General features: G+C 41.4%; 1 protein-coding gene and 1 long non-coding RNA gene across 8 annotated transcripts in view; one reads left to right on the top strand and one right to left on the bottom strand.

Annotated features, from left to right (window-relative positions):
* The window catches only part of ATP11A (ATPase phospholipid transporting 11A), a 148,985-nt gene extending 147,038 nt beyond the window's left edge, over positions 1 to 1,947 (bottom strand). For 5 of the 6 annotated variants that reach the window (XM_061626659.1, XM_061626658.1, XM_061626660.1 and 2 more), the window contains exon 1: positions 899 to 1,947. In XM_061626659.1, the coding sequence (XP_061482643.1) occupies positions 899 to 937 (39 nt within the window). In that variant the 5' untranslated portion in view covers positions 938 to 1,947. The remainder of the gene's footprint in view (positions 1 to 898) is intronic. The other variant, XM_061626657.1, reaches the window with a different exon arrangement.
* LOC133384861 (uncharacterized) lies at positions 968 to 15,764 on the top strand. 2 transcript variants are annotated; one of them, XR_009762723.1, is made up of 4 exons: positions 968 to 2,279; positions 5,010 to 6,199; positions 8,532 to 8,644; positions 13,953 to 15,764. It is a non-coding gene; the product is annotated as an uncharacterized LOC133384861 (long non-coding RNA). The 2 variants fall into 2 exon arrangements; XR_009762722.1 differs by lacking the exon at positions 968 to 2,279 and having other exon boundaries at positions 3,143 to 6,199.
* The last annotated feature ends 89 nt before the right edge of the window (positions 15,765 to 15,853 follow it).

The following is a 15,853-nucleotide window of genomic DNA, read 5'->3' as shown; positions in this document are numbered from 1 at the left end:
TAGCTTTTCCCAAGCATAAAGTACAGCAAGCAAATCATATACTGAATTGAAATGTTCATGGCTACACTCTGCCTTGCCAAGCAGAAGTGTAATCTAACATTATTCCACCAGTTCCAAATAGTTCTCATCCTCCAGTTGCCAATAGAAGGAAGCTGTGCTGTCAGCAGTGAAAGAATAAAAAGTAAAAGGGAAAGTTGAAAAAGAAATGCTAATTGTGCATCTGTATGTTCACACAAAAGTAATCCTATGAACATCTTAGTTGGTAGTAAGCCACAGCTCACATAGTGGGATTTACTTCCAAAAAAATACATACCCCATTTATTTGAACTTAAGCCAAACTGGGAGTACTCTGCTATATTACAGTAAGACATGTTCAGCATCATCAGGCTGAACCTTCCAAACTCCAGTGTGAGGCCGAGTTCTTACATGCATCTATTTAGAAACAAACTGCATTCCAATTAATAGGATTGTCAACTCTAGATCAGACACAACATCTACTAATGAAAAGGAGAAGGAGAAGCATCACACAAAGCTGTTCAGTCTCAAAACTTTTAACTCTTCCTTTTTATCTCCGGGAGAACCTGAGGGGAGCGGGAGAGAATTTGTCTCAGGTTTCACAGACCGATTCTCAGTGACGCGAGGCGACTCGCTGTGTTCTGCTCCTTTATGGTCTGACAGAGTTACGATGCTCTGGAATGAAGAAAGCTACATTTGCGAGGCTCCGATGGTCTGGGTAAGAGCCTACATACAAGGGGGCACTTCTACGTTAGGAGCAAGCGAGGCAGCCAACACAGCTCGGCACCCTGATTTGCTCCGGCGCGCTAGGCAGGACGCAAAGCTCAGCTTTGATGAAAGCAGGCAGCCCCGACCCCTGCCAAGGGGGCCGCTGGGTACTTACGTATCTATTAATAAGAGTCCTGAGGCGGCTGCAAGCCATGGCGAGGCGACAGGCTCAGACGACTCTCCACCTCCCCCTGCGCCTTCTCCTGCGGATAGAGACGCCAGTCGGAGAGGAGGGGGGCTTCTTTCTGCCTCGGCTGGGTCGCACCTCTATTTCCTACATCCACCACGCCGGAGTTTCTGCCTCATCGCAGCCGCAGGAACATACTGAACCTGCCGGAGATTCTTGGCGGGCGATTCTTCCGCTCAGTCATGCGTGCGCCAAGCTGAGGCGCCTGGGTTGCCTCCCCATGTGCGCTCAGTCAGTCGTCCCTGAGCTTCGGCGGCGACGGCGGCAGCTCGCTTCGAAGAGGCGCAGGATGGGGAAACAAAAGACAACTTGATGACTTAGGCATGTAGCAGGAGACTAGCGTGGATCTTCCCCCCCCTTTTTTGTTCTTCAGGAAAGTAGCCTGGCTAATTTCCGCGCAATGTGTCTCTACAGCCAGCTCCCCACGAGCCCAGCTCGCCTATCCCTCGGGTTCTTCTCACTAGCTCTTTGATCTTTCTCTGCTTAGCTAGTCAGCTCACGTCATACGGTGTGGGCGAGCATGCGCGCTCCAACTTCAGTATACTCTTTACCCCCCCTTCTCGCACACAAGCGCTCTCAACGTTGACCTCATTACCGTAAGGTGAGCCTGGATTTCACTCCGTACAAGAATAACCTGGCGAAGAAAAAAACGGGGGGGGGAGAAAGGATTATCTATTTCACGTCCACCTTTGACCAACACCGTAGTCTTCTCAAGAAGGCTGTGTGGCAATAGATGGAAACCTTTCAAAGCCTTTGCCTGGTGTCTTCTGCACCCCTGAATGAAAACGCCAAATCTACCGTACAACAGATTTGCCCAGCAGGTGTTAGATTCGAAGACAGAACACAGAACTCAAAAGGACTAGGAGCCATTCGGGCAAGTGTAGCTTTGTTCACTCGGGCAGGCAGACACTGCTGGCTTCACGTCCCTGGATGTGCGAGAGCCACACAATTTTGTTTTGTTGGCTCTACCTATGAAGGCGTTTGTGAGGAAAGGTTCGTTTGTGAGGAAATGTAAACAACCTCCACAACTTCCGCCCAAATCGACTCCAGGAATGTACAGGCGGAGGGGGCAGCCCAGAATACGATAAAGGCTTGATGTGTAATAGATTTGAGAAAATGATAAGTAAAACGCGGCAGAAGAACAGAAAGGAAGATGATCTGGCCGTTTGTTTCCCGGAATAGTACCTTGGTGACTGCTGCCTAGGATGCAGCTGGAGTCTGGAGGGAGCATCAGAGAGGACCCACTGAAGCACTGAGATACTGCTAAAAGCTTTTTGAGTCTGCTGGGAACTCCAGCGCACAGTTCCATGTGAGAGAGGAGTGCATTACCGCCATGTATGTCTAGGAGAACGGCAGGGCGGCGGGCGGGAGAGAGAAGTAATGTGGTAGCTACCTTTTACTAGAGCCAACTTCTGGTGCTGTGAGAGTTTACAAACTGATGAATTCATCAGCCACAATGGGAAAGTAAGCTCATTCTCATCTGAGTGAGAGAGAAGCTGGTTACTACTGATGTATTTATTTGTTTCTTCAGTTAGACAATAGACTTATCTCAGTTATTACACACACACACACACACACACACAGGCAGCAGATACACCCAACTTGCGACATATAACCCAGAAGGGCAGGCAGTGCATTTTCGAAAGGGGTTGTGGTGATGAGTGACTCAGGTACTCAGGATCTCTTCCCCACCCCCTCACCTCAGAAATTATTTGTATTCATTGTCACACATTTCTTTTAAAGTTCTTACAAACATTCAGGTCTTTTAGGTCAATGATTTCATTGCTTCCTTCAGAAGTGAAAAAAATGCTACAGATAAGATTTTGAAAACTCTGTTTACACTAGGATGAGGAGCTGGAAGCATACTTCTTCCACAAATATGATCTCCACTCCAGTTAAAAAAATAATTAATTTCAAGATGGGTAATCATGTAACAATACAATCTTAAAATATGTTTACTCACAAGGAAGACCCTCTTATTTTGAGGGACTTACTCTCATGTAAGGGTGATTAGGATTGTAGCCTTAGTCTATGTTACAGGAAAAACAAGTAGGAGTCTTTGGATTTCTTTAAAGACCAACAAGTAAATTTTGGCACAGGGTTTGGGAAATTCAAGTCCACTTAACCAGGTGCATCAGTGGCCTCAGGTCTTTGACAGACCTGTTACTGGAAACGCTTTAATTCAGATGTCAATGGCTGTACTTTTGGATTTATTACTCAAGCCATTGATGATCAAAGGCAAATTTGTCTTGAATCACACCACCTTAGGTCATGACTGAAATGTTTCAAAATTTTTACCCTCAGGTCCCACTTGACATGACTGAAAATGTCTGAGATCCACCAGTCACAGAATAGTGGTTCAGACTGAGCCAGAGCCAGTCACAAAATGGTGGCAAATGAAGGCAGAGTTTGGCATAATCAGCTGGCAATTTCTGAAATCATTTTCTACTTTGAAAATTGCTAAATTCTTTACCACAGCATTTTCCTTATGGCAAGGAGTTCCACAGCTCAGCTTTCCTCAAGCTCAGTACAGACATTTGCCTGGAGGTATCCCTATTCTAGACACAGTTTGCTGATCCAAAGGCTTCAAGTAGAGAAGGCTTTTTCTTGTATATTTTCCCCTTCCCACCTCTCTGTCTCTGTACCAACGCTGCCTCTGGAAAATTCTGCAAATTACTTGGGAAGATAGGCAGACCAATGTTAGCGTATTGGAAGAAGCAAAGACCACCAGTGTTGAAACAACGATGCTCCAACATCAACTTTGCTGGACCAGCCATGTTGATCGAATGCCTGATCACCATCTTCCAAAGCAGCTACTTTACTCGCAACTTAAGGATGGAAAATGGAATATTGGTGGACAGCAAAAGAGGTTTAAAGATGTTCTCAAAGCTAATCTAAAAAGCATCGAGAACTGGGAAGCCTTGGCCCATGAGCATCCCAAGTGGAGGTCGGCCATTATCAAAGGTGCTATGGACTTTGAAGAAGCACAAGTACAGGGCGAAAGGGACAAACGAGCTAAGCGGAAGGCATGTCAAGCAAATCCTGTCAAGCAAATCCTCATCATGACCATCTTCCATCTGGAAACCTATGTCCTCACTGTGGGAGGATGTGTGGATCCAGAATTGGCCTCCACAGTCACTTACGGACCCACTGTTAAAGACCTTACCCTGGAAGACAATCTTACTCGGCCATGAGTAATCGCTAGTGACTGGTGGGTCTCAGTAGTTTTCAGTCATATCATGTGAGACCTCAGGGTAAAAAGTATTTTTACCTATCTCCTGTAATTTCTTCTTTCATTTTCCTTGTAACCTCAACTTGTACCTTATTCTTCCTGCCCTCATCAAACTGCCAGTTTCTTTCATCCCTCCCCCATGGTCATTTTACATTCACTTCTTCTACCTGCAACAGATTTCCTCTCTCCCCTTCTTCTTTTCTGTTTATAGTTTGTTTAATAATTAATTAAAAACATTACCATTTTATCTCAGTTTCTAATTTCCTTCAACATCTCCTCCGGCCCTTTTCCTTCACCCCCCTGAATTTCTGTTTCTCCCAGCTACCTTTACTCACCATGCAAGGAATTGCTGGCGTCGCTACTGGTCCAACTAAAAGGCTATGAAACAACTGGGGGCTGGGATAGGCAAGTGAGGAGGCACTGGGTGGTACTGAGGCTCACCTGAAGTTGACCCCAAGCACACTGGTGGGCCCAAACCCACTGTTTGAGAAATGCAGTTCTAGAAGGCAAGCTTAGCAGCTTGCCCATCAAAATGTTATTGGTTTTCTACTATCTTCTACCTTTTGCTGGGGCAAAGTTAGGCCTCTGTTAGATACAACAAATGGGGAATAAGACTGAAGGAACAAATCGGTGAGAGGTGGAATGCCTTGGGATGTCTGGGTGTGGATCTAGCAACTCTATTAATAAGGATGAATAAGAATCTTGGTTTTGTAACGGAGATTCAGTTGTGGATTTTCATAGCATGTACTTTGCCTGTGACTTAACTACTTTCATTTTCCTAATCACTGGTTTTTTGTTCCATTCCAGGTGGCATTACACCCTCAACATCTGCAATTTCAAGTCTACTATAAACTGTAATTTCAATATAAATAAGAGGAAATTGGGGTGGGGGAATTTCCAGGATTGGCCCTGGATTCTGCTACCCTGATGTTTTACTGAACAAATTAATTAAATACAAGTTTGTTAATTGATTAAAAACTTTCAGTCACTTAGCAGTGCTAATATTTATGTAAAAGCACAAATGTCACCACTTAGATTACACCACAAGATGTTACAATGTCGATAGAACAGTCTCATAGAAAATGGCTGACTAAGCCTGTCTTGCTATAACTAAGGTTCTATCCATTCCACTGTAATTGAAAAGTTCATGGTGGGTAGATTCAGTGTGGAGCAAAGGACAGCCATTTTTAACATTTTTAAGGAACTTTCTAAAATGAAGGGTGGTAGGTATCACATTTGCCTGGAAGTTGAACTTTCTTCTCTGGCAGATCTTACCTGGATTCCCAGATACACATGGTATTGAAATTACGTGTGTTGGGAGAAAGTACTTTTGAGTAGCCTGCCTCTCTTTTGTTTATACACATATACACTGCTTTTCTTCCAATGCTAGAACTTAAAACAGGTTCTGGGCCTAAGGTCCCCATTAGGCTCTGCTTAGAGACTCCAACAATAAACTAGCTCTGCTCCGGACACAAGTAAATGCAATTGGCCCCGCCTGCACTTTGTATTATGTCAGTTAATATGATTTCTCAAGGTCCTTTTTCCAGCTGGATGCAGTTTTATTGCAAATAAAACCCCAATGGGACCAGAGGCTGCAGCAGGAGAACTGCAGCTGCCAGCTGCTAGAAGGTAGGAAGACATGAACTTCCAGTGGAGAAAAAGAATGCCCAGCAGAACACAAAACTGTGGAGGACACAGTTGGAGATAAGTGCAGGAGAATGTTAAGTTGACATCTAAGGACTCCATCAGAGACCAGTAAAGGGAGGTGGGGAGGAACTGGAAAACTGGATGTATATAATAAAGCAGTAAAAGCAGAATGGCAGGTTAATATGTTACTTGTCTGATACTTTGATGATTCTTAGTGACAAAAAAGAGAAAAGCTAACCAATCTACTAATATTACTATATCTTATAGAGCTGCTTGATTGCCAGAGGAAGACATTGCACTTAAAAGTACAGCAAGTAAATAAGTTGCTGATTTGTCTTCCTTTAATTTATGTAAGTACCATGTCATGAACGTAAATTTATAACTTTGGCACAGTCATTAACGAAATTGGAGACAGTAGTCAAGAAATCAGAAGAAGGCTAGGACTGGGGAGGGCCTTCCTCTTTTTCTACTCCCTTCTGTTTTTCCCAGCATTACTGTCTCTTCTAGTGAATCATGTCTTCTCATGATGTGTCCAAAGTATGATAACCTCAGTTTCATCATTTTAGCTTCTAGTGATAGTTCTGGTTTAATTTGTTCTAACACCCAATTATTTGTCTTTTTCACCGTCCATGGTATGCGCAAAGGTCTCCTCCAACACCACATTTCAAAGGAGTTGATTTTTCTCTTATCTGCTTTTTTCACTGTCCAACTTTCACATCCATACATAGAGATTGGGAATACCATGGTCTGAATGATCCTGACTGTAGTGTTCAGTGATACACCTTTGCATTTGAGGACCTTTTCTAGTTCTCTCATAGCGGCCCTTCCCAGTCCTAGCCTTCTTCTGATTTCTTGACTATTGTCTCCATTTTGGTTAATGACTGTGCTGAGGTACTGATAATCCTTGACAAGTTCAATGTCCTCATTGTCAACTTTAAAGTTACATAAATCTTCTGTTTTTACTTTAGTCTTCTTGATGTTCAGCTATAGTCCTGCTTTTGTGCTTTCCTCTTTAACTTTCATCAGCGTTAATTTCAAATCATTAATGGTTTCTGCTAGTAGTATGGTATCATCTGCATATCTTAAATTATTTATATTTCTCCCTCCAATTTTCACACCTTCATCTTGATCCAATCCTGCTTTCCATATGATATGTTCTGCGTATAGATTAAACTAATAGGGTGATAAAATACACCCGTTTCACACCCTTTCCGATGGGGAACCAATTGGTTTCTCCATATTCTGTCCTTACAGTAAAATTGGAGATAGTAAGCCACATCAGGTCAAATCAGTTATACTAATCAATTAAAAATGTTTTAAAGCATAATCCTATACATGTCTACTGTGTAAGAAGTCCCACTTAATTCAATGGGACCTACTCCCAAGCAAGTATGTTTAGGATAGCAGCTTTTTAGTAAAAAGTTAACACCAAAATTGGACAATGTATTTTTTAAATATTACTGTTAATTTATTTCTAAGAATTACAGGGGGCTGCCACCATTTTAAAGGAGGCGTTCCTTCCTCATAGTGCCTGCTAAAACATAGATATACTGCACTAGAGAAAGTGTGATTTTCTTCTTCAAAGCTATTGTTTGAGTCATATGGAAATGAATGCATTTAAAATTTGGTGACAGCTCTACGTTTCATCTTGGTATTTAGGGAAAATATACATGGAAGAAAGGAGCAGGGCCAAACTGCTGCTCTTTATTTAGGCTGCAATCCAACCCATGTCTACTCAGAAGTAAGCTCCATTGGGTTCAATGGGACTTACTCCCAGATGTGTATTGGATTGCAGCCTTAGTTTCAGAATTTGTAGGCCACCCTATAACTGAAATTCTCTAGATGACTTACAGGGCATAAAACAAACAAAATTACAATGAAAACATCAATATGAAACCAATATGGCACCATGATAAAATAGTAAATCACTTTAAAACAGAAAGTAGAGGAAAATAACATCTGCATGCATGAGCATAGGAGCATGCCTAATTTAATTTTTTCCCTACCATTACATATTTAAATGAAATACTTTAGTCTCACTGTTCATGCAGGAAAACTTATAAGAGGTAGCTACACAAAAATGTTGACTTGCTTCAAAGACATCTGTTCTGGTCTAACACCTTAAACCAGAGAAAAATGACATATAAAAGAGGATCCAGTCACACTGTTTCTTCAGTCAGTCGAAGATGCAGACAAGATCAAAGAGGCACTTAGCTTGAAATGCTCAGTTCCAGGAAACAAATTTTTAAAGTTGCCTTAGAACTAGAGAAGGAAAGAACCCATCAGCCTGGCAAAGTTCATCCCTTTTTCTGCATCCTCCCCTCGGTAGTGCACCTGATCAAAGGTAGTGGTATTCTTAATGTAACATACTATTAGACTGTCTGATCAATGAGACTTTAACTATAAAATAATGCATTTAAGCTCGAGATAGACTAATATATATATATATATATATATATATATATGATAGACTCTTTTAATTGGTAGATTAATTACCTCTAGGAGAGTTAGCTGGTCAAATAGCAAATTAGCTTAATTCTTTTTTCCTGATGTTTACACAGGATCCTAGCATGTTTACTCAGGTCCTCTGATTTCAGTGTACATAAGATTGAAATTTTAATTGCTTTTGTGTATTTAAAATGTATAAAAACCATGTGTATTGAACTGAACAATCTTATGCAGGTTTTCTCAGAAGTAAGCCTCACAGTTTATGAAACACTGCCCAACCACCTGATCCCAATGCACATTTTCTCAGAAGAAAGTTCTGCTGAATTCAGTAGGACTTCTTTCCCCAAGTAAGTATACATAGAAACACATATGTAATCTAACAATAGTTGAAGATGATTTATTAGCAGAAATATGCCAGTACCTGTAGAGAAAAATATGCTCTGTCTTTGAACTGCTGATCATAAAATACAATGATAGGGATAAATATTCGGGTCTGACCCTGTAGGGAAAAAAGTTCTGCAGATTAGATTCTAGGAGTCCAATCCAATGGAACACCCTTCTGTGCAAATCCCATTAAAATGAATGGGGGAGACATAAAAACACTATCATGCTCTTCTGCAGTTTCTATGGTTTTTGCCCCCAAGATGACAGAAAAAGATTAAAATATTTTCACAGTAAAGTCATGCTATCAGCAGTTTTTTGGCCATTCCTCCTAGAAGTCAACTAAAATTAAAATAATCTACATAGGGATTTTTTAAAAAAGAAAGAAATCTAATTTAATACCAGTCCCTCTGGTATTGTATGGCAATAATTATGAAGATGTCTGGTAAAGACATCTTAATAGAACCAGTTGGGCTCACCATTAAACCTTTTACGGAAACCGAAGGCTGTTGTCCTAAGGCTTGATGTTGGGATATGAAGAACCAGCATATGCTTTCAGTTATACTTATTCTGGTATCCTTCCATTTGAAGCCTAATTTTACTTAGTAACATACATGTTTGTACAAAATCATAAATTAAAATGGCTAGTCTATTTAAAAAATAGCAGACAACAGCATTTGATCTTTTAAGCGCAGTTAGTTTGAAATGTCCTCCAAAAATAATTTGTTTAGTGATTGCTTGATTGTGCTTTAACTCTCTAGTTCTTCAAGTGTTAACAGTGAACTCATCCCCAGTCCCTCCCTTGAACCCTATAATGACGGCAGTTTCAGAGGCTTTTTGCTTATATATTTCCAGGCTATATATCCTACATGTTTACTGCAAAAGTAAGTCCTATTGAGTTCAGCTGGGTTTATTCCCAGGTAAGTGGATATAGGACTGCAGCATTAATTCATTACCTTTGTTATAGTGAATGCACCAGGGGAGCAGGAGACCTGAACTCCTCTCTGAGATATTGTACTGCCCTACAAATTGGTCAAAATGCAAACACCATTTGTATTGGTCTTTCACAGTCCAATCCATTTGCTGTGTAGCTTGGAAGAATTTGGTAACATGCCTCTGAGCATATGGTGAGTGGTGGCAACACCTGCTATCTCCAAAGATGGAGAATTATATTTTTGTATGTTTGTTCGTGTTCTTCTTACTTCCTGTGTTACTAATGTTTCTACAGAGAATCTAAACTAGAAAAGTTTATTTCCCTCATTCATCCTAGAAATCTGTGTCAAATTTGTTTTTATTAATTTCAAAGCCTTTGTATTGGTCAGTGTCATATGATGGTGAAGAAAGCATTTTTTGTGTTTCTAATTGGAGGTTATGTTCTATTTCTATTTTGGGTGCATTAACAGTGGAATCTGAAACTGCAGTTTGATGTAAAATCAGACTGATTCCAATATGTTGCTAATTCAGCAATGACTAGCTGTTGGAAAAAAGAGGGTGCATGTTTTCAGCCTGCTATGTTTAAACCATTTCATTTAAGGCAAGGTGGGCGCAGTCAATTAAAAACATAGAGCACACATAGCGTTTTGCTAGAATATATTTCACCTCCCACTGTTTTATCTTGTGCAAACTGAGACACTCCTGAGGTTCACTGGAGACTATTCTGCAGAAGTCAGTGCCATTATTCCGCAATTATGTCCACAGTTTTTTTAGTATACATTTTGCAAAGTGTTGCTGTACTTCACATATTCACAAAAATAGAAAAAAAGAAAATGATTTCCTATAGGAAACTTCACTAAAATTGCAAAGGAAATCAGACATATTCAAAGTGACCATCTGAACTATATCAACTGTCTTAATAATGTTGCTTCCTCCCTGCTAAAACAAGATCAGCACAGCACATGTCTTCTTTCTATTATTTGGGCTAATTGCAGGTGTTGCCACCACTCACCATATGCTCAGAGGCACATGTTACCAAACTCTTCCAAGCTACACAGCAAGTGGATTGGACTGTGAAAGATTGTGTTTACGTTTTGATACATTTGTAGGGCAGTCCAATATCTCAGAGAGGAGTTCAGGTCTCCTGCTCCCCTGGTACATTCACTATAGCTGCCCAATTTCCCTGCTTTTTAAAGTTTGATAGATGTAGCTGTGGGCTACAGGTATGTTCTTAAACTGCAAGGTTTTTTGCCTATTAGTGAATTTCCCTGCTTTTTAATCCAGGAGGTAAGAAATGGGATCCTGTGCAAATTTGCTGAGAATGGATTGATCATTTGCATGCTTATTGAGTTCAATGGGATTTACTCCCCTGCAATCATGCTTAGGATAGGTGAAACTGACCACAGAGGATGTGGAGGGGAGGAAACGCAGAGTGGAGGACTGGGAGGGGAGCAGGCAGGAGGGGGAGGGGTGAAGGACAAGTTTGATCATTTGCATGTTGATTGAATTCAGTGCGATTTACTCCCGTGCAATCATGCTTAGGATAGGTAAAACTGACGGGAGGAGGGAGGGAGGGCTGGAGTGGGCAGAGGAAGAAGGCAGGGGAGGAGGAAGGGAGAGGAGAGAGGAAGGAGAGGAAAAGCAGGTCTGATCATTTGCATGCTTATTGAGTTCAATGGGACTTTCTCCTATGCAGTCTTGGTTAGGATAGGAAAAACTGACTATGGGGGAGGAGGAGTGGGAGTGGGAAGGGGAAGAAGCGTATTGGAGGGGGGCACAGGAAGGGGATGGGGAGGGCAGGTTGCATGCTTATAGAGTTCAATGGTATTTACGTCCGTGCAATCATGCTTAAGATAGGTAAAACTGACCATGGGGAGGAGGAAGAGGGGGAAGGGGAAGGAGGAGATTGGAAGGGGATAGGGAGGGAGGGGCAAAGAAAGGGGGAGGGAAGGGGCAAGAGGGAGGGGATAGGAAGAAGGAGAAGGAAGGGAGGGTTTGATCATTTGCATACATTTGAGTTCAATGGGATTTATTTCTGTGCAATCATGTTTGAAAATGGAAATGGACTGCCTTCAAGTCGATCCCCACCTATGGCAACCCTTTGAATAGGGTTTTCATGGTAAATGGTATCCAGAGGTGGTTTTACCATTGCCTTCCTCTGAGGCTGAGAGGCAGTGACTGGCCGAAGGTCACCCAGTGAGCTTCATGGCTATGTGGGGATTCGAACCCTGGTTTCCCAGGTCATAATCCAACACTGACCCAGGGAAGGGGCAGGGAGAGGAGGGGGAGGAGATTGGGCGGGTGAGCACTGGGCAGAAGGGAAGCCCCTTTCCTTTCCAAAAGGAAAACATTGTGAACAGTATCATTCTTTTTCAGGCTTTCCCCCACCTTTTTATTCTACAGCAGGCACATGGAGCCTCCCACCCAAATTTAAACCAAAACTGCCCCTGGCCACATCCACACCAGGTCTTTATTTCACTTTGGACAGTCATGGCTTCTCTCAAAGAATCCTGGGAAGTGTAGTTAGTGAAGGGTGCTGAGAGTTGCTAGGAAGTTCCCCTCACAGACCTTCAATCAGAGTGGCTGACTGTTAAACCAGTCTGGCTGCTGGAGCTCTCTCAGGAGTCTCCTCTCAGCACCCTTCACAAACTACACTTCCCAGGATTCTCTGAGGGAAGCCATGACTTTCTCACGTGAAATCAAAGTCTGGTGTGAGTGTGGCCCCCTGATTAGTAGCCAAGCCGAGCAGCTGTGAGGCTTTTAGAATACTCACAGTTGGTTTTTACTGAGCATGCCCGCCCTTATCATTGGCTTCCAGCCAAAAATTCTTAAATTAATTAAAACAGCCAGGCATTTTTTTAATTTTTAAACTGCAGAAGATGAAGGTCAGAGTATGGGGCAAGGTCAGTGTTAGGATTACAGGGACTCTGTGAACATGGCTGATTTTTAATGAATTTCAACAGATTATGAGAACTCTCAGGGGGAAAAGTCCAAAAGGGCTCTGGGTTTTTTCTCTCTCTTTTCAGACTTTGAACTCTCTGTTCTCTCTGACTGTTCTGTCTATCACCATGAAAATTTAAAGGGATGTTAAGCAAGTGTTTCTGAGTTCAGGACTATATGCTTTGTAAGGTTTTGTTTTGAAATGAGCTTACGGGAAGCATCAGAATGGCATGGGGGGTATTTTCAATTTAACATTGTGAAATGTGAAAAATCCACGCTGGCTATAGTATACAGCTACTCTCATGGCTGTATAATTTTTAAAAAATAATAGTAATTTCATAATTATTCTAAATAAATAAATACTTTGAATGCTTGCCTTTTGAAAAAATATTAACTTTTCAAATACATTATTTATTTATTCCATTTGTATCCCACCCTTTCTCCCAGCAGGAGCCCAGGGCAGCAAACAAAGCACTAAAACACTAAAACATCATTAAAAAACAGGTCTTAAAATACATTAAAACAAAACAGCATTAAAAACAACTGTAAAAAAGGGTAAAAAACATTAAAAAAAGCATATTAAAAATTCCTGACACATTCTTCTGAACTGTGTCAACATTCACTCTTCCTCTTGTTCATGGGTGGTGTTTGCTTCATTTTAAACGCCTCTCAAGTCCTGGAATCCCATAGGTATCTTGAACATCTTATTTAAAATGGAGATATAATAAATCTTTGCAGTAAAGATATAATTCCCACCCATATGAAGGTATGTCCATTTGAAAAAAAAATATCCTGGCTGTAAACAAGTCTTGTACTTGAATGCTAGTGGGATAGATACCATGCTGGTTCATCATCATCAAGGGTGTTTAATTACTGCTACCTGCTACGTATGTAATGTGAACTTGCTGATGATGATCTTTGTGCTCAAGACAGGTACCGCCATAATTCAGGTCAACTGCTGTTCACATGTTTGTTGCATTTTGTGTCCACCCTGGCATTTATGACTCAGGTGTCAACCAGCACTGACTAATTATATCTGTTTTAATGCTGACAACTTTGCCATTTTGTTCCTTTTATCAATCAGCTATTTGGTCCTTGCCATCTCTTCCTTTATCACTTAGCAATGAGATGAGATAGCAACTGTATAAGGAATTATTTACATGTGCATTTTACCAATTATTCATTAAGTCATATATAATGGTCTATGACACAGACTTAGGGTGCAATTACACAACCATTTAGGCGTAAGCCCTATTAAATATAGCAGGACTGATTTCTGAGTATGCATGCAATGGATTGCACTGCTAGAATACTGAAAAGAACTTTTTTAGGGGGAGATTTGAATTACAGTAGAAATGTCACTTTTACTGAGGTGTTTCTCCTCCCTCTCTCTCTCTCTAGCCTAATACCAAGATCCAGTGTGGAGGGTTAGACTGAACAGTACAGTATATTCTGCCATAGAAGAAGCAAGCCTGTGGAAAGCAACCCAATATCCTATGTCAAGAGAACACAATCTTTTTGAGTTCTGATCCCATCCCATTGCATGCCTTAAGCTAAGAGAAAAGTGTTCTTGGACCTGTAGATTGACATTTATTTAGAAAGCAATACTGTGCCAGGATCTAGAGAGGTACTTTGAAAAATGGAAATGGACTGCCTTCAAGTCGATCCTGACTTATGGCTACCATATGAATAGGGTTTTCATAGTTAACGGTATTCAGAGGGGGTTTACCATTGCCTCCCTCTGAGGCTAGTCCTACCCTGCTCAGCTTGCCACAGCTGCACAAGCCAGCCCCTTCCTTGTCTGCAACTGCCAGCTGAGGGGCAACTGGGCTCCTTGGGACCATGCAGCTTGCCCATGTCTGCACAGGTGGCAAGGCATGTAACCCCTGAGCCACTCACTGTGGGGGTGATCTTTAGCTGGCCCTTTACACCCAGGAGACACGAGCGGGGATTTGAACTCACAGACTCTGGACTCCCAGCCAGGCTCTCCACCCCACTGTGCTATACCAGCTCCCTAGAGAGGTACTTTAGCATACCTAATTTGCATATATACAGTGAAGTGTTATTTTCTTTATTATAACGGCAGGTCTTCATGCCACATCACAGGATGTGTGTGAAAGGTAACCCCTTTGCCTCCTCACAACAAAGGGGACAGTGAAGGAGAGACATCAGAGGCTTTGGGGGCACCAGAGGAAGTCTTCAAGGGTGACATTGCACCACATTGGTGACACCAGAACGTAGGGATATTTCAAAGGCAACTATGCTTCTGCTTCTTGTTCATAGAACAGATATGACCTTATAATAATGTAACAGATAGGAAATTGAGAGCTAATCATTTGCTGAAGAAAGACTGCAATACTATACTCACTTAACTTGGGAGTAAGCTCCATACTATGAAATTCAGTGGGACTTTCTCCTGAGGAGACATGTATAGGATTGTGCTGTCAGTGAGCTAATAGCTTGAGGAAGGATTTGAACCCATGTTTCCTAAATAACAAATCCAATCTGTTAGTTTTAGAAACCACAATGGTCTGTTTCTATTTCTCAGAGCAAATAATCATCAAAATCTATGTCACAGTCACAGGGCATTATTTGTGCTTAATCCATTTATAGCCCATTCCTCACACTGTGCTGCTGACAGTCTTCATATGATGGAGAAACAAGTAGCTCTGTTATCCCCTCCCCTCAGATAACACCACATGTGACATGACACTCCATGAAGGTGCTTGGTCCACATGTTCCTTACCCTTCAAAAGAGAAGGCCAGCTGGGTATTCATATCTAGCACCTGCAATACATGTGACATTAAATATGTAGTGGAGAGGGATCTCTGTGCTCACTCACCTATCATGCAAAGACTTGATGGTATGTGAATCCCTATTTTTTAAAAAAAACTGCATAGAATGGCTCTTTCATATTGATACACTATAAAATCAAAGCCTGTTTATGTTAAAGTATGTCCAGTTCAGCAACTTTAGTTTCACTTGAATTTAATGGGATTGAGCTGGGGACCAGGCTTTTGGTTATAATATTCCTACTGCTTCTTGCGTTGCTGTGATACTCCCCACTACTATTTTTAGAATCTGTGTGAATGTTCTGTATGGCTCCTACACAGCTAAATTATTGTTGTTCTCCTGAGAGATAAGTTTATACAATGGTTTTGTGTGGTTTTATTTTAATTCCTGTTCTGCTGTGATTTTATTGATTTACTGTTACCTGCCCTGGTATCAAGGGCAGGATATAAATATTTTTTAAAAATAAACATGATTTTTCAGATAAAATTTGTATTTTGTACTAAAAATA

This window comes from Rhineura floridana, chromosome 5, assembly GCF_030035675.1.
Source record: "Rhineura floridana isolate rRhiFlo1 chromosome 5, rRhiFlo1.hap2, whole genome shotgun sequence".
Lineage (NCBI taxonomy): Eukaryota > Metazoa > Chordata > Lepidosauria > Squamata > Rhineuridae > Rhineura > Rhineura floridana.
Note: the sequence above shows the minus strand (reverse complement) of the source record. Positions and strands in the feature narration are given on the sequence as shown.